The sequence below is a fragment of the Carcharhinus amblyrhynchos genome, unplaced genomic scaffold (genome assembly GCF_965287045.1).
Source record: "Carcharhinus amblyrhynchos unplaced genomic scaffold, sCarAmb.v2.hapA scaffold_39, whole genome shotgun sequence".
NCBI lineage: Eukaryota > Metazoa > Chordata > Chondrichthyes > Carcharhiniformes > Carcharhinidae > Carcharhinus > Carcharhinus amblyrhynchos.
Window position 1 is genome coordinate 3,356,473 of NW_027649780.1, and position 19,698 is coordinate 3,376,170.

At 43.7% G+C, this 19,698-nt stretch overlaps 1 protein-coding gene across 1 annotated transcript; it reads left to right on the forward strand.

The window, feature by feature from the left end:
* Positions 1-45: 45 nt before the first annotated feature.
* LOC145363521 (uncharacterized) lies at positions 46-19,052 on the forward strand (the record flags this gene model as incomplete). Its single annotated transcript, XM_080218712.1, has 2 exons — positions 46-668; positions 15,556-19,052. Coding segments are annotated over 2 exons (1,752 nt in total), but the record flags the coding sequence as incomplete, so codon positions are not given.
* Positions 19,053-19,698: the final 646 nt, after the last annotated feature.

Here is a 19,698-nt window from a genome sequence, read left to right on the forward strand (position 1 = left end):
GAGGAGAGACTACAAGTTTCTGTGTGTCGATGAGGAGTGAACTGATTGTCCAACCTGGAGAATCATGAGGACACCCATATCCTGGACAAACCATGGAGATGTGGGGACTGTGGGAAGGGATTTCATTGCCCGTCTGAGCTGGAAACTCATCGACACGTACACACCGGGGAGAGGCCGTTCACCTGCTCTGTGTGTGGGAAGGGCTTCATTAAGTCATTCAACCTGCTGACACACCAGCGACTTCACACCGGGGAGAGGCCGTTCCCCTGCTCTGAGTGCGGGAAGGGATTCACTCGGTCGACCCACCTGAGGACACACCAGCGAGTTCACACAGGGGAGAGGCCGTTCGTCTGTTCGGTGTGTGGGAAGCAATTCACTAAGTCATCAAACCTGCTGACGCACCAGCGAGTTCACACCGGGGAGCGGCCGTTCACCTGCTCTGACTGTGGGAAGGGATTCAGTGATACGTCCACCCTGCTGACACACCAGCGGGTTCACAACGGGGAGAGGCCGTTCACCTGCTCCGAATGTGGGAAGGGATTCACTCGGTCAACTTACCTGCTGATACACCAGCGAGTTCACACTGGGGAGAGGCCGTTCATCTGCTCCGTCTGTGGGAAGGGATTCACTCTGTTGTCCATCCTGCTGACCCACCAGCGAATTCATAGGTGATTACAGGGATTGTATTCTGCTGTTTATCACATCCTGGACTGATCCATATTGATCCTGACAGTGGGTGAAGTGGGAGGGTCAGAGGATTTCGTTCTGCTGGATTGCTTCCAGTGGGCTGATGCTCCTTGAGCCTGGCAGAGCACATTTCCGTTGAAATGACCTACAGAAGCTGATGAAGGACAGAAATTCTACCTAAATAATAGTGTTTTTCCTACTGTTACAGGTAGATCTAAAGTAAATACGTTTGTCTATGTTCCATTGAGTCTCCAGCACTGGGCCAGGCCAGTCGGCTCAATCGGTCTGTGTCAGTATTTATGCTCCACGTGAGCCTCCATCCACTGCCCTTCATCTCCCCCCATCAGCATATCCGTCTATTCCTTTATCCCTCATGTACGTATCCAGCTTCCTCTTCAACGTGTTCATACTATTCACCTCAACCTGGGTAAAGAGGTTTCTCCTGAAATCCCTATTGGATTATTGAACCCCTTCATCATCTTAAAGACTTCAGTCAGGTCACCCTTCAGTCTCCTCTTTTCCAGAGAAAAGCAGGCCCAGCCTTTCCTGAGGGTTAAATGCTCTCAGTTCTGGGATTACTGTTATGAATCTTTGTTCCTCTTTCTCCAATGCCTCTATTTCCTTTCTCTCTAAATGCAGATCAGTAACATTGACAGTGCTCCCAATGTAGTCTAACCCTAAACAAGTTAAACATAACCTCCCTGCTTTTCAATTCTGTCCCTCTAGAATGGAACCCTATATACGAGCCCCACACTGGAGGAAAGATGTGACATTCTTAGAGATGATGCAGAGGAGATTTATGAGAATGGCGGCAGGATGATGGACTTCAGTTAATTGGTGAGACGGGAGCAGCTGAAATTGCTGTCTTTAGATTATATGTCATTCAGGTAGAGAAAGAGGCCATTCAGCCCACTGAATGACTCTGAGTTGAGCAGATCAGTCAGTTCTGTTGCCCCCGTTCTGTCCCTGTTGCACTGAAGGTTTATTTCTCTCTAGTGCCCGTCAATTTTCTTTTGAAATGATTCATCATCTCCACTTCCACTGCCCTTAACAAGCAGCGATTTCCAGCTCAATCCCGGTGTGTAGAAATATTCTTCCTCCTTTCCCCTGCATCTCTCCCCAAAACCTAAAATCTGTGTCTTCCTAATCCTTGCAGGTTAATGGGAACAGCTTTTTGTTTTTGTTCATCTGTGTAAACCTGTCACAATCTTCAAAAGTTTTATCAAATCTCCCCTCAATCTCCTTTACTGCAAGGAGAGCAATCCCAGTTTGTCGTCTCAAATAACTAACCAGACAAATAATGCTTGAAATCAAATGGGAATGTTTAATTTCTGTTTTAACGATGTTATGAAAATGTTGTACTGGATGTTAAAGGAAATGGAGTAACTCACGTGGTGTAGTGCAATGGAATATATCAATCTGACACCCACCTACATTCTAGTGAAAGTCAGGAAAGTGGAGGTGAGATGACTAAGTTGATGGCTTTACCTTAGAAATACTTGTATCCTTTTGCTTATTTTTTTTAAAAAATAGAACTACATTTGCTAACCTGACTACTAGCTGAAATATCAGGACCATGTAGTGGGAGAGAGACAAAGATCTCAAAATTGACATCCACTTTAGAACATCGAACGCTACAGCACAAACAGGCCCTTCGGCTCACAAGTTGCGCCGATCACATCTATACCTACCAAGCCATAGAACTATCTCTAACTCCCAATCCCATCAGATCCCATATACTCATCCAGAAGTCTTTTAAAAGACCCCAGCCAGCTTGCCTCTTCAACCACCACCGCCGGCAGCCGATTCCACTCACTCGCCACCCTCTGAGTGAAAATCTTACCCCTAACATCTCCTCTGTACTTGCTCCCCAGCACCTTTAAACCTGTGTCTATTAATTAAAACATCTGAAAGTTAAGAATGTGTGACATGATACTGATGTGCGTGTGCAGATGTAATTTGTTACATGTAAAGCAATAACCAGTATAAATTCATGATGAAATGCTCTGAATCCCAAACATGCACAGTTACTTGACAAACATCAGGACGTGAAATGGTTAATGTGGCCAGGAGAATGAGACAACGTTATGACATCAAGACATTGACACACACTCCAGAGAGAGATGGACCTCAGAGTCACCAGGATGGAATTAAACACAGATCATAGTCAAAGGATGAGTAAAGTTAGTAAAAAGGATTATAAAAATTTGGATTGGATCAATCATGGGCTTGGGAGAAACAATCCTCAGTAAAAATTGTCCACAAGTTGGATAGGGGAAAAGAATGAGCTGGAGAATATTTTGCATCCTTGCTTGATTTCTTGCTTGAAGCAAATGGGCTTGTACTAGTAATTTAGAACTCATGGCGTACCTTCGGGAAAACAAAAGATCAAGTAACTGATACCCCAGGCAGGGTCAGAGTAGAAATGGAAAATAATGGACTGAAATTGAGTTTAGTTTATTTATTATTGCCACAAGTACGCTTACGTTAACACTGCAATGATGTTACTGTGAAAATCCCCAAGATACCACACACCAGCCCCTGTTCAGGTACACTGAGGGAGAATTTGTGAAGAATCAGAGGAGAGAGTACTCCTCTCTCTCAAGGTGTGGATTCTAAGAATCATGGGCTTTGTATTTTGCAAATTAGTTCACATTAAATTAAATTTGATGTCTGACTGTTTATTTTGAATTTGATTGTTACACTTGTCCTGTTTTTATTCCTGTTGTGATTACGCTCTGGGTAAGGATGGTTGACAGGTCACAGGATGGGAAATTGTGGTTTGGGTCTTCATTGACCAAATGTTTTATTGATCCGAAAGGTGTAACAGGGGGCCAATCCTCAGCAGAAATCCTACAGAGCTGAGAACAAACGACTTGCTGTGTGGATAAACAGCTCCCAGAGGACAAAGAAAGCAAGAGTGCCTTGAGTCCTAGACATCATCTGGATGTCAAGGTCACCATGTTTTCACTGCTTGGTCCCTGGATTGGAGTCGGGCTCTGTGTCTCAGGAGGGAAAGGGGAAGAATAGGAGGGCAATAGTAGTGGGGGGTTTAATAGAGGCACAGACAGACGGTTCTGTGGGCACGAACGAAATCCCTGGTGCCAGGGCCCTGGATGTCTCTGAATGGGTAGAAAGCATCCTAAACAGGGAGGGTAATCAGACAGATTGTCTACATTAGTACAAATGACATAGGCAGAAAGAGCAGGGGGGGTCCTGCAAGAGCAATTTAAGGAGTTGGGTAGAAGGCTAAAAAAACAGGGCCTCTAGGGTAGCAATCTCTGGATTACTCCCTGTGCCACATGCTAGTGAGGCTAAGAACAGGGAAATAGTGCAGCTGAACGCATGGCTAAAGAACTGGTGCAGGAGGGAGGGTTTCTGATTTGTGGATCACTGGGGAGCCTTCCAGGGAGGATGGGACCTGTAAAAGAAGGATGGGTTGCACCTGAACTGGAGGGACACCAATATCCTGGCTGGGAGTTTGCTAGTGTGATTCGGGTGAGCTTAAACTAATTTGGCAGGGGGGTGGGAATCAAAACAGTAGGTCAGCAAGCATAGAGACTGGGGACGAAAATGGGGCCAAAACAAGGCTACCTAAGAGGGAGAGCAATCTGGGGGGAGGATGAACTCAGTGGGCCTGGAGGTCTGGAGTGCATTTGCTTAAATGCAAGGAGCGTAACAGGCAAGACAGATGAACTTAGAGCCTTAATACATGAATGGAACTTGGATGTGGTTGCAGTGACAGACTTAGTTAAAAGGACAGGACTGGCAGCTGAATATTCTGGGGTATAAGTGTTTTAGGTGAGACAGAGGAGGGGCTGGAAGAGATGGGGAGTAGCAATACTGGTTAGGGAGCATATTACATAGTACAGAGGGTGAACAATTTGGAAGGATCATGTAATGAGACACTGGGTAGAGCTCAGAAACAGGGAGGGCACAGTCCCTATGCTGGGGTATACTACAGGCCTTCCAACAGCCCACGGGAAGTTGAAGAACAGATATGTAAGGAGATTCTGGACAGGTGTACAAAAAATAGAGTTGTTGTAGTGGGAGACTTTAATTTCGCTCATGTAGACTGGAAATCCCTCAGGGCTGGGAGTTCGGCCAGGGAGAAATTTATAAAATGTGTCCAGAAAGGTTCTTTGGAACAATATGTTGATAGTCCAACTAGAGAGGGGGCTATACTGGACCTAGTAATGGGGAATAAGTCCAGTCAGTTCATCAAAATTTAAATGGGGGAACATGTGACGAACAGTGACCACAATTCTGTAAACTTTCAGATTGTCATGGAGAAGGATAAGGGTTGCCCTATGGGTAAGGTAATGGGTTTTGTACGAGGGAGATCATGCCTCAATAATTTGGTTGAGTTTTTTGAGGAGGTGGCAAAAATGATTGATGAGGGAAGAGCTGTGGATGTTGTCTACATGGATTTTAGTAAAGCATTTGACAAGGTCCCTCATGGCAGGCTGGTACAAAGGTTAAATCTCATGGGATCAAAGGTGGTCTAGCTAGATGGGTACAGAACTGGCTTGGCCATGGAAGACAGAGGGTAGCAGTGGAGGGGTCTTTTTGTGATTGGAGGCCTGTGAGTAGTGGTGTTCTGCAGGCCTCTGTACTGGGATCTCTGCTGTTTGTGACATATATAAATGATTTGGAAGAAGATGTAGCTGGTCTGATTAGTAAGTTTGCAGACAACACAAAGATTGCTGGAGTTGCACATAGTGATGAACATTGTCAGAGAGTGCAGCAGGATATAGATAGGCTGGAAAATTGGAGGGAGAAGTGGCAGCTGGAATTTAATTCAGATAAATGCGAAGTGATGCATTTTGATAGATCTAATGCAGGGGGGAGCTATACAATAAAAGGCAGAACCATCAGGAGTATAGAGGGATCTGGATGTGCAAGTGCACAGATCCTTAAAGGTGGCAGCACAGGTGGAAAAGGTGGTGAAGAGGCATATGGCATGCTTGCCTTTATTGGATGGGGCATGGAGTATAAAAGTTGGCATATGATGTTACAGTTATATAGAACGATGGTTAGGCCACATTTGGAGAACTGCGTCCAGTTCTGGTCGCCACATTACCAGAAGGATGTGGAGGCTTTGGAGAGAGTACAGAAAAGGTTTACCAGGGTGTTGCCTAGTATGCAGGGTATTAGTCACGAGGTGGGATTGAGTAAACTAGGGTTGTTCTCCCTGGAAAGACGGAGGTTGATGGGTGACCTCACAGAGGTGTATAAAATTATGAAGGGCATAGATAGGGTGAACAGTGGGAAGCTTTTTCCCAGGGTCACAAGTTCAAGGTAAGGGGGAGCAAGGTTCAAAAAGCAGGGGATATATTTTACACAGAGGGTGGTGGGGGCCTGCAATGTATTACCAAGCAAGCTGGTTGAGGCAGACAGGCTAGGATCATTTAAGACTTACCTAGATAGCCACATGGACAGAGTGGGAATAGAGGGATACAAACAGATGGTCCAGTTAGGAACACACGATTGGTGCAGGCTTGGAGGGCCGAAGGGCCTGTTCCTGTTCTGTACTGTTCTTTGTTTCTTTGCTTGGCATGGGAATGTTGACTCCACGTATGGGGTTCAGAGTGTGGGAAGACAATTGTTTGAGAGTTTGATGTGAGTTGGGTGGGTACAGATGGTTCAATGACAGGTCTTGGTCCATTCAGATGTTAGCAATGATTGGGTTAAGTCAGTCTCCATAGACTTTGCGATGTAAAAAAGTATAAGAAGGGATTCCCCGAGCACAGAGATTTGTTGAGGTTTTACATATTGCATTGACTGGTGCCATGGCATCTGGGGCAGAGCAGGGAGCGTTTCCATGGAAATGGTGCTCCTACGCAGAGTGTTATGGTAATGCTGCTGCACCTTGATACTACTGCTCAGACATTAGACTGTGTCAGCTCTTAATGATACGGAATAAAATCTAATACTGTTACCAATAACTGTGAATCATTTCAAAAAAAAATCAAGGGTTAACAGATACAAATTAGGAGCAGGAATAGGCCACTTCGCCCTTCGATCTGTTCCACCATTCAATAAGATCATGGCTGATCTGATTGTGGTCTCAACTCACATTCATAGAAACGTAGAAAAATTACAGCACAATACAGGCCCTTTGGCCCACAAAGTTGTGCCGAACATGTCCCTACCTCAGAGATTACTAGGCTCACCTATAACCCTCTATCTTACTAAGTTAAAATCTTTAAACTTTCCTTCCTATTTCACTCCCTTGTCAATCAAGAATTTATCAAACTCAGCCTTAAAACATATTCAGTGATCCTGCCTCCACCACTCTCTTGGGGAAAGAATCTACAGATCCACAGCCCTCAGGGAAAAAAATATCCTCATCTCCATCTTAAGTGGAGACTTATTTGTAAACTGCCACCGGTTCCAGTTTCTGCAACAAGGGGAAGTATCCCTTCAGCATTCTCTCTGCCAAGTCCACTCAGGATCTCGTGTGTTTCAGTAAGATCACCTCTCATTCTTCTAAACTCCAATGGATATAGTCCCAACCTGTCAAACTTTTCTTCATAGGATAAATCCATTATTTTAGAAATCTGGGGAGTGAAGCTTCTCTGAACTGTTTCTAATGCAATTGGGTCACTTCATAAATAAATAAACCAGAACTGTACACTGTAGTCTAAACATGGTCTCAACAAAGCTCTGTACAACTCTTGAAAAACCTCCTTACTCTTATATCCAGCCCCCTTGTAATAAACAACAATATTCTATTTGTCATCCTAATTACTTGCTATACCTGCAGACTAAGTTTTGGTGATTCATGTATTAGGACACTCAAATCCCTCTGCACCTCAGAATTCTGTAATCTCTCTCTATTTAAATAATATGCTGCTTTCCTATCCTTGCTGTCAAAGTGAACAAGTTCACATTATCCCACGTTATATTCAATTGGCCTTTTTGTTTGCTTGCCTCACTTAACCTACGTGCTGCCCATTGCACACTCCTCAGGTTCACTTCACAAATTATTTTCCTCTGTGTTATAACTGGACAGGAAGATCCGAGAATGAAACACTGGCGCAAAAGACTGTATCCTTAACTTTTTCATAGAAAACGTAGAGGAACAGAATCGCGGGGCTGCTAATTAGTTTTAACAACAAAATCATTTATTAAGTATGAAATTTGGATTATGATCACCACTTATCTTTGTAAGTATACACAGATTTTAAGACTAACAGTGGTGTATCTTAGGCTATGGTCTCAGTAACATACAGACTCTTTCATCACAGAGGCTGGCTGTGGTTAGACAAAACTCTGCTCTGAACCCATGAATTACTGTAGGTTTCTCCTCAAAATCCTCCCCAGGTGATTCTTATACTTTGAGCCACCTTGTCTCACTGAACTCCGGCGTCCACATACATGATTTCAAATTCTGCTTCCGAAAAGACACTTTCAAATCTTTTAAATAATGTCTCCCCTCATCTGCTTCCATCAATGTTTCATTTCCAGGTTTTACATCTCTCCCTTCAGGTTCCCTTTGTCTTAAAGACTTTTACACAAACTCTGAGGTCCAGCCCCAAATTTTCAGTTATTTCAAATGATGTCTCACAAAGTGTAGTAATTTCTCACAAACATTAGCACTACTAATGAAAGGGTGATACGGTGACACAGTGGTAAGCGCTGCTGCTTCATAGTGTCAGAGACCTGGGATTAATTCCGGCCTTGGGTGACTATGTGGAGTTTGTACGTTCTTCTTGTGCCTCCGTGGATTTCCTCCGGTGGTCAGGCTTCCTCCCACGGTCCAAAGATGTGCAGGTTACGTGGGTTGGCCATGCTAAATTGCCCCTTAGTGTTCAAAGGTGTGTAGGTTAGATGGATTAGCCATATTAAATGTATGGGTTACTGGGGATAGTCTGGGAGATAAGACCTGGGTAAGATACTTTGTCAGAGTGCTGTTGCGGACTTGATGGGCTGAATGGCCTCCTGTAGGGATTCTATGATGCTACTGCAAATACATTTTGCGCTTCTCACAATCCTTTTAGACTCTCTGTGACTTCACTCAATAGTAATCTGTTTTGGTTTCCAGGTTCCTCAAATTCTGTTAACTTCTGTTACTTCTTGGAAACTTCAATTCTCTAGTTCCCTTTCCGACAGGCCCTTTATCTCTTCACTTATTTTCTTAACCATTAGTTCGTTGTATGGCTTTTATTCTGGCAAAGCTGAGAGAAATGTTCCCTCCCTAGCCTTCTAAACCAGCTGCTTCCAACAGAACCGTAAAAGTTGCCTTCTCTCTCACTACCGTACGTCCAACTACCCTGGCTTTCAGTTTAACTAAGAAAAAGGGAAATCTCTTTCCTCTGGAAAAGGTCTCAGGTTACTAAGCAATGACTTTGACTTCTGCCAGCCTTCCTTTACTCTTCATGCTGCAACTTCTCTAAGCAAAATGGAGGCACAATTTGAATTAAAAGCAAAACCCCGGCACATACAAACATCTTTGTCTTGCATGAATCTAACTACAGATTTATCCATCCTTACACAGAAACACCAAATTAAACCCACTTAAAATGATACCTTATTTCTAATATTTAACACTACAAATATAAATCCTGTAAAACTACCTTTGTTTTCCTGACACTTGTCTGCTTTCATAAACATTGAATTATTTAACAGATATCCAGAATATTAAACTCTTGCCCAATTGCAGGGGTTACTGGCAGCAACAGAAAAAAAAGCAACAGCAGATTCCAACCTCTGCAGTCACTTGTGAACTCACTGGTGCATCAGCAGGTGAATGAACAAATAAATCTCTTTCCCCATACATAGCAGGTGAACGGCCTCTCCCCAATGGTGTCTCAGCAGGTTGGAAGACTTGAGGAAAAGTCTGTCCCATACAAAGAGCAGGTGAATATCTTCTCCCCTGTGTGAACCTATTGGTGTCTCAGTGGGTTGGATGATGAAATGAATCCATTCCCACATACACAGCAGGTGTATGGCCTATCCCCGGTGTGAACACACTGGTGTTGAATGAGGTGGGATGACTGAATCTCTTCTCATGTTGAAAACAGCTGAAAGTTCTCTCATCAGTGCGAACAAACTGGTGCTTCATTAGATCTGGTGAGATTTTAAAGCATTTCCCACAATCAGAACATTTAAAAGTCATCAGTGTGAACTCGCAGGTGTAACTGAAGGCTAGACATCAGAGTGAATCCTTTCCCACACACAGAGCAGGTGAACGATCTCTCCCCAGTGTGAATCCATCAATGAGATTCCAGCTGGGATGGGCAAGTGAATTCCTTTCCACAGTCCGCATGTTTCCATGGTTTCTTTACAGTATCAATGTCCTTGTATTTCTCCAGGTTGGATGATCAGTTGAAGCCTTGACTGCACACACAACACGTGTATGGATTCTCCCTGCTGTGTGTGATTTTTTTTCAGGCTATGTAACTGGTTAAAGCTCTTTCCCCACTTAGAGATCCTTTGCTCACTCACCTGAAGAAGGAGCGACATTCTGAAAGCTTGTGCTACCAAATAAATCTATTGGACTTTAACCTGGTATTGTGAGACTTCCTACTATTCTCAGTGTAAACAGGGTGGGATGTGTTTGGAGGCTGAATGTCCCGAGTCCCCACTCCAGGATTCTCAGTGTGAACAGGGTGGGATGTGTTTGGAAACAGGATGTCCCACTTCTCCATCATTAAGCAATCGTCAATCCATGCCAGTACATTACCCCAATCTCATTTGTTCTCATTTTGTTTACTAGGTTCCTATGTTGACCTTATCAAAAGCCTTCTGAAAATCCAAATAAACTACATCCTCTGGTTCTCCTTTATTTATTCCGTAATGATATCCTCAGGAAAACTCCAACAGTTTTGCAAACATGACTTCCCTTTCATAAATCCTTGCTGAATCTGCCCAGTCAGATCATTATTTTTGAAGTATTACTGTTAACATATCCTTTGTAATAGATTCCAATATTTTCCTCAGTATTGATGTCAGGATTACAGGTCTGTAGTTCCCCATTTTCTCCCTCCTTTAAAGAACAAAGAACAATACAGCGCAGGAACAGGCCCTTTGGCCCTCCAAGCCTGCACTGCTCATGCGCCCAACTAGACCATTCGTTTGTATCCCTCTATTCCCAGTCTGTTCATGTGGCTATCTAGATAAGTCTTAAACGATCCCAGCGTGTCCGCCTCAACCACCCTGCTTGGCAGTGCATTCCAGGTCCCCACCACCCTCTGTGTAAAATATGTCTCCCTGACATCTGTGTTGAACCTTGCCCCCTTAACCTTGAACTTGTGACTCCTTGTGTTCGTCACCTCTGACCTGGGAGAAAGCTTCCCACTGTTCACCCTATCTATGCCCTTCACAATTTTATACACCCCTATTAGGTCACACCTCATCCTCCGTCTTTCCAGGGAGAACAACGCCAGTTTGCCCAATCTCTCCTCATAGCGAAGACCTTCCATACCAGGCAACATTCTGGTAAACCTTTTCTGTACTCTCTCCAAATCCTCCACGTCCTTCTGGTAGTGTGGTGACCAGAACTGGATGCAGTATTCCAAATGTGGCCTAACCAACGTTCTATATAGCTGTAACATCATATGCCAACTTTTATACTCTATCCCCCGTCCAATAAAAGCAAGCATGCCATATGCCTTCTTCACCACCCTCTCCACCTGTGCTGCCACCTTTAGGGATCTGTGGACTTGCACCCCCAGGTCCCTCTGTGTTTCTATACTCCTGATGATTCTGCCATTTATTGTATAGCTCCCCCCTGCATTAGATCTTAAATAGTGGACAAGATGAGAGGTCATATGACACCAAGTTATAGTCCAAAAGGTTCATTTCAAATCATAAGCTTTTGGAGCACTGCTCTTTCGTCAGGTGAAGTGCAGCTGACAAAGAAGCAGCACTCTGAAAGCTTGTGATTTCAAATAAACCTGTTGGACTTTAACCTGGTATTGTGCGATCTCTCATCTTGTCCACCCCAGTCCAACACCAGCATCTCCACATCTTAAATAGTAGGATTACATTTTCAACCAAGGCACAAGTCAGGAATGTGTCGGAATACTCCCCATTTGCCTGGATGGATGCAGCTCCAACAACACTCAAGAAGCTTAACACCATCCATGATATAGCAACCCACTTGATTGGCATCTACAAACATTCAATCCCTCCACCTCTGATGCACTGTAACAGCAGCGTGTACTACAAGATGCTCTGCAGCAAATCACCAAATATCCTTCCAAGCCCACAACCACTTCCATCTAGAAGGACAAGGGCAGCAGATATATGGGAACACCACCACTTGCAAGTCCCCTTCCAAGGCACTCATCATCCTGACTTGGAAAAATGTCACACTCTTTCTGAGTCAAATCCTGGAATTCCCTCTCTAGCGGCATTGGGGGTCAACTCAAAGAACATGGACTGCAGCGATTCAAGAATAGGAAGAAGTCTCACAACACCAGGTTAAAGTCCAACGGGTTTATTTGGTAGCACTAACTTTCAGAGTGTTGCTCCTTCTTTGGGTGAGTGGGGAGTTGTGTTCACAAACAGGACATATATAGACACAAACACAATTTGCAAGATAGTGGTTGGAATGTGAGTCTTTACAGGTAATCAAGCCTTAAAGGTACAGACAATATGAGTGGAGAGAGGGTTATGCATAGGTGTATTGTCTCCAGCTAGGACAGTTATTGAGATTTTGCAAGCCCAGACAAGTCGTGGCGGCCATCCTCATGTGTGCGGAACTTGCCTATCAGTTTCTGTCAGCCATTCTGCGTTGTCCTGTGTCATGAAGGCCGCCTAGGAGAACACTTACCGAAGATCAGAGACTGAATGCTCGTGACTGCTGAAGTGTTCCCCAACAGGAAGAGATTCAAGAAGCCACCTTCTCAAGGGCAACTAGGGATGGGCAATAAACGTTGGCCAACCAGTAACATCCATGTCCCACAAATGAATAGAAAAATAATATAAACCTCAAATCTGCAAGCATCGTTCCAAAACCTATAGAATTTTTCAAGATGACCATATCTTGTGTCTTTACAGCTTTTTCCTCCAACATGCTGGGATGTAAATCATCAGGTCCTGGGGATTTATTAACTTTTAACCCCATTAATTTCTCCAGTGCTACTTTTCCACTAATCTCTTTCAGTCCTTCATTCCTACTGGTCCCTTGTTTCTCTCTTATTTCTGGCAGGATTTGTGTCCATTCCTCCTTGAAAACAGACACAAAGTAATGACTTAACTTCTCCAACATTTCCCTCTTCTCCCATTATAAAATATACCATATCTTCCTGTAATGGACCCATACTTATGTCTGTAACCTTGTCCTTTTTACATAACTAGAAACATCTAAATTCTGTATTTGTGTTTGTTACTAATTTCCATTCATATTTCTTTTTCTCTTTCTTCATCATTTTTTTGGTCCACCTTAGTTGCATTCGAACATGCTCCCAATCCTCCATATATAAGACTTTTCCTTTGATTTAATACAACCTTTAACTTCTTTTGTTTGCATGGTGACTCACTTTTCCTGTTGGGAATTTGTGCCTTAAAATGATCTATATTTGTTATAAATCATGTATTAATTGTTTAAATACCAGCCATTACCTGTCTACCAGCATTTGATGTATTTTCCTAATCCACCATAACCAAGTTGCCTCCTCAAAACTTCACTGTTTATTTTGTTTAGGTTTATGACCCTAGATTCAGATTGAGTAACATTGTTTTCAAACTTTATGTAAAATTTTATTCTAAATTAATTTTGCATTTAATTCTCAACAAACTTCACTAAAAACAAGTTGAATCATAGAACCACAGTGCAGAAAGAGGCCCTTCAGCGCATCAAGTCTGCACTGACCACAATCCCACCCAGGCCCTACCCCCATATATTTTACCCACTAATCCCTCTAACCTAAGCATCCTAGTATACTAAGGGGCAATTTTTTTAGCATGGCCAATCAACCGAACCTGCACATCTTTGGGAAGAAATTGGAACACCCAGAGGAAACCCATGTAGACACAAGGAGAATGTGCAAACTCCACACAGACAGTGACCCAAACCAGGAATAAAACCCAGGTCCCTGGAACTGTGAAGCAGCAGTGCTAACCACTGTGCTACCGTGCCGCCCTGGTTATCTCTGGTCATTATCACATTTCTATGTGTGGAAGCTTTCTGTACAGAGACATTCTGAGGTTATGAAAAGTGCTATGTAAATGAAAATTCTTCCAACTGCAGTCCAGTTACAATGGTTATCAGCAACAGCATCAATACTCAAAGAACAAAGAGAACAAAGAACAAAAACAGCCCGGGAAACAGGCCCTTTGGCCCAACGAGCCCACGCCGCCATTTTGACATTAACAGTGTCCCCTCAACCCATGACCCTTATCTATGCTTATGGCATTCCACATTGAGGGAAACTAATTTAGGGACAATTTATTACCTCCTCCGGATTAAACTCCATTTGCCATATATCTGCCCAATCAACCAGCCTATCAATATCCCGTTGTATTGCCAGACACTGCTCCTCACTGCCCGCCAATCCAGCCATCTTAGTGTCATCAGCAAATTTGCTGATCACACCACCTACTCCCTCTTCCAAATCATTTATATACACTACAAAGAGAAGAGGTCCCAGTACTGAGCCCTGCGGCACACCACTAGTGACAGACCTCCAGCTAGAAAAGGACCCTTCCACTACTACTCTCTGTCTCTTCTTAGCAAGCCAGTTCTCTACCCATCTAGATACCTGGCCACGTATCCCATGAGCTTTAATCTTTTCTACCAACCTACCATGAGGGACTTTGTCAAATGCCTTACTGAAATCCATATAGACAACATCAACGGCTCGTCCTTCGTCGACCGTTTTTGTCACCTCCTCAGCTCCATTTCAGCTGTAGAAGTTCAAATCTGTTGATATACACTCAGTACATTCTTTCGCTCAGGAACTGTCAAAATGTTCTCTTTGAGAGAGAAAAAAAGACACCAGTTCACATCAGCTCTGAGATTCCATTAACTTCACATTGACATTTAGGATTTTTTTTGGCTTTTAATGAAATCTAAAATGAAACTATGAAGCAGATCCCACGTACTCAGATGCTATGTCGCTGATCTAATTGTTGGATATCAATGACTCCATCATAATTGTCGCAGGAAGTATCCATTACCAATGGCGGTGCGGGTACCCAGAGTGCAGAGCGAGGGTGAATGAGTCCAATCTTCAGGGCAGAAGGTCATTGCGCCGGCGCAGTGCTGCTCTGACTGGAGCATGCGCAATGCGGGTGTTGGCAGTGGTCAGGCGGGGTGGTGCCGCAGTTGCAGTGAGGACAGAAACTGATTGGATTCAGCGAGTGAGTGAGGTTAAATCTAGCCGGCAGTGCGGGGAGGAGAATGGTTTCATAAATACCTAGTGTAGGAAGGGGAAGTTCGTAAACAAAAAACGGTTTTAGGCTTGAAACCACAAAGAATAATCTCGAGGCCCTGCGCAGGGACAGATTTTTCAGCCGCCATCTTTAGTGAACAATGGGAGTGCGCGGCCGCCATCTTGATTAGGGGCAATGAGCAGCAGGGCGCATGTGCGGCCTCCATCTTTCTAGGGGGCATTGGGCAGCAGTGTACATGTATTGATGGACCTTTTGGGTTTTTTTTCCTGCTCCTATTTCTCATGTTCTTATAGAGGCCAAAGTATTGTGTAGACCGAGACCAGGCGGCAGGTTCCCTTTCCTGAAGGACATCAGTGAACCAGTTGGGTTTTTAGCAACAAACCAGCAGTTTACATGGTCTCTTTTTCCTAGTACCATCCCCACAAATTGTCAGATTTGTTCAGCTCAATGTCACAGCCTGCCTTTGCGTTCTTGTGAGTTCTGTCTCACTCCCTTTTTTTCTTCTGTTTAAAATCAATTTTATGGCTTTGCAGTTGAGAAACAAACATCCCGTCCAGATCAGACAGAATCTTCCAATTTATTGCAACCTGAACACGGGCGAGTCTTGAACATGGAAGGAAAAAGCGCCGTTCGCCCTGGAGAGAAACCACGCAAGTGTGGGGACTGTGAGGAAGAATTCAGACCCCCGTCGGGGCTGGAAACTCATCAGCGCGGTCACGCCGAGGAGAGGCCGGTTACCTGCCCTGAGTGCGGGAAGGGATTCACTCGGTCGTCAGGGCTGCTGACACACCAGCGAATTCACACTGGGGAGCGGCCGTTCACTTGCTCCCAGTGCGGGAAGGGATTCACTCGGTCGTCAGGGCTGCTGCAACACCAGCAAATTCACACGGACGAGAGACCGTTTAAATGCCAGGACTGTGGGAAGGGCTACAAAGTTTCTGCGAAACTGGTGCGCCACCAACGAGTTCACACTGACGAGAGACCGTTCAGGTGCTCCCACTGTGGGACGGGGTTCAGGGGATCAGAGCAACTCGCTGAACACCGGCGAATTCACACTGGGGAGCGACCGTTTACCTGCTTTGTTTGTGGGAAGGGATTCACTCAGTCGTCCACACTGCGGACACACGAGCGAGTTCACACCCAGGAGAGGCCGTTCACCTGCACCAAGTGTGGGAAGGGATTCACTGATTTATCCACCCTTCTCAAACACCAGCGAGTCCACACTTTTGAGAGACCTTTCAAATGCCCAGATTGCGACAAACGCTATAAAAGTTCTGCAGAACTGATGCGCCACCAACGAGCTCACACCGACGAGAGGCCGTTCAGGTGCTCTTACTGTGGGTCGGGGTTCAGGGGATCAGAACAACTCGCTGCACACCAACGGATTCACACCGGGGAGAAACCGTTCGCCTGCCCTGCGTGCGGGAAAGGATTCACTCAGTTAGCCACGCTGCTGATACACCAGCGAGTTCACACCGGGGAGAGACCGTACACTTGCACCGAATGTGGGAAGGGATTTGCTCAGTCCTCCACACTACTGACACACCAGCGAATTCACACTGGGGAGAGGCCGTTCACCTGCAGCAAGTGTGGGAAAGGATTCATTACCTCATCCAACCTGCGGACACACCAGCGAAATCACAAGTAAATACCGTGTCTGGATTTTTCTGTGAATCCTATGCATGATTGATCCATGTTCATGGGCATCTAATTTTACAGTCTACAGCACAGAAACAGGCCTTTCAGCTCATCATGCCTATACTGACCATCAAATACCAATCTATACTAATCCCATTTACCAGTATTTTGTCCGTAGGCTACTATATCTTGGTGAATTGCACTCGTAGAGATGCTTTTTAAGTTTTGTGAGAGTACCTGCCTCCACCACACTCTGGGTGAAAAAATGTTTCCTCAGATCACCTCTAAACCACCTACTCCTCAACTTAAACCTATGCTCTCTATTAGAGAGTCATAGAGGTTTACATCATGGATGCAGGCCCTTTGACTCAATTTGTCCATGCCCGCCTGTTTTTAACCGTTCAGCTAGACTCAATTGCCTCCGTATCCCTCTATATCATTCTTACCTTGTAACTGTCTAAACGCTTTTTAAAGGACAAAATTGTACCTCCTCTACTAATACCTCTGGCAGGTCACTCCAGACACTCACCACCATCTGTGATCAAACTGCCCCTCTGGACCCTTTTGTATCTCTCCCCTCTCACCTTAAACCTATGCCCTCTAGTTTTAGACTCCCCATCTTTGGGAAAAGATATTGACGATCTAGCTGGCCTATGTACCTCATTATTTTATCGACTTCTAGAAGCCGTAAGTCCCCAACACTCCAGCTTAGAAAGTCCCAGTCTATCCAGCCCCTCCTTATAACTCAAACCATTAATTTCCGGCAGCATCCTAGTAAATCTTTTCTACACTCTTTCTAGTTTAATAATATCCTTTCTGTAATAGGGCGACCAGAACTGTACACAGTACTCCAAGTGTGGCCTTACCAATGTCTTGCACAACTTCAACAAGACGTCCCAACTCCTGAATTCAGTGTTCTGACTGATGAAACCAAGCATGCTGAATGCCTTCTTCACCTCCCCATCCACCTGTGACTCCACTTTCAAGGAGCTGTGAACCTGTCTCTGTAGATCTCTTTGTTCTATAACTCCCTTAAACACCTCTGCAATGGAGAAGTGATTCTTACAATCTATCCACCTCTCATAACATTGCGCGGCATGGTGGCACAGTGGTTAGCATTGCTGCTTCATTGTGCCAGAGATCCAGGTTCGATCCCTGGCTTGGGTCACTGTCTGTGTGGAATTTGCACGTTCTCTGCATGGGTTCCCTCCGGGTGCTCTGGTTTCCTCCCACATTTTGAAAATCGTGCTGGTTAGGTACGTTGACCTGAACATGCGTTATGATGTGGCTACTGGAGAAATTTCACAGTAACTTCATTTCAGTGTTAATATAAGCCTACTTGTGAATAATAAGTAAATGATTAAACTCTTATCAAATACACCCACAACCTACTCTGTTCCAAGAAAAACAAACCCAGCCTATCCAGTCTTTCCTTGGAACTGTTTGACTGTCATTTCGTCATCTGAATTAATAAGTTGTTTAGCAGTTTGTGCTAAATTGACAGAAATCATTTTAAAAACTAAACCCATTCCAGCATTATTGGAAACCCAGTAGATTAGTTAAATATACATCCTTACTTGTGGAACAATTAAAAAAAAATTCATTAACAGATGTATTAGTAAGGTTGGTAATATAACTGCAACACAAGTTAATAACTTTTATACACTTGGTTTTAATTGGAAGTCATGAAAGTAGTAAAACGCTGTAAAGATAACATGAACTTTGCAAGATTTTAAGACAGAAATGAGGAAAATTATTTTTCTCTGAGAGGGTTGTGAATTTTTGGAATTCTGCTTTAAAAGGCAGTGGAAGCGGGGTCATTGAATATTTTTAAGGGAATAAGGAAATAGATTCACAATGGGCACAAGAATTAAAGGTTGTGAATATGGACTTTAGAATACAAATGGATCAATCATGAATTTGGCGGAGCCAAAATTCTGTTCTTATTTCTAATGTTCTTATGCAAAGGGTATGGGAAGGGGTTCAATCAGTTATCCTGACCGCTGTTTCACAGCCATTCATTTACCGTGTGTATGAGAAAGCATTCATGGATAAATTGAACTGATGAATCACCAGGATGTTCACATTGGGGAAGGGGTGTGAGGTTAAATTTGCTCATTCATCCAATCTTCTAGGGGCAGTTCACAGGGGACTGAGACTGTTCACCTGCTCTACGTTTGGAAAGGAACTTACTCATTTTAACGTCTAACGCGACAAGAAGCTGTGCGTGTCTGCTGTGTGAATAGAGGGCTTTTCAAAAATCCTGAGATTAATTTTAAATTGTTGTACTGTATTGTTCCGAAAAGCTAAACACACTTTCTGTTTTTACAGAATTATTTGCATCTCTTTAAATAAACTCAGAAACTAGGAAACAATGAGACTTTGGTTTAATGTTTTTATTTCTATAGTAATTCTGTAATTCATAGCTCACTACAGACCACAAGATGACTGGATACTCAATGGGAGGATTCATCAGACAGAGTTCCAAGCAAATTATTCTAATCTGATTAGTCTGGTCGAAAGTAGACCTGGTTAAGAACCCTGAGTTTTTGTGTATTTAACCTTTTTGGTTTTAGAAAAGGTTTTTAATAACTCAACGGTAACATGTCAACGTTTCCTGTTTTTATAAACTGAAACACCAGTCTTTCTGAAAGAATTAGTGATGCCTTTTTCTTTGATTCTTTTGGTAATGGTTTGGAAATGTGAACGAGCATTGTCTATTCTTTCAGATCATTCATCTATTCAGTTTGTATACAGGTTCTAATCTTACCTTCAATATTATCTGCTAGAACCTGGTTCATTTACAAATCCTTAATTTATTGTAAGTGTGTTTACTATTGAGAAAAGTTGAATAAAGTTATTAGAATGATTTAGGTCTTCCCTGTTTGGCCTCCCTCTGTCTACATTCCCCATTGGAAGACTCAAGACTATTATTTGATTTATTATTGTCACATCTATTAGTATACAGTGAAAAGGTATTGTTGCTTGCACGCTATACAGACAGAGCATAGTATACATAGAGAA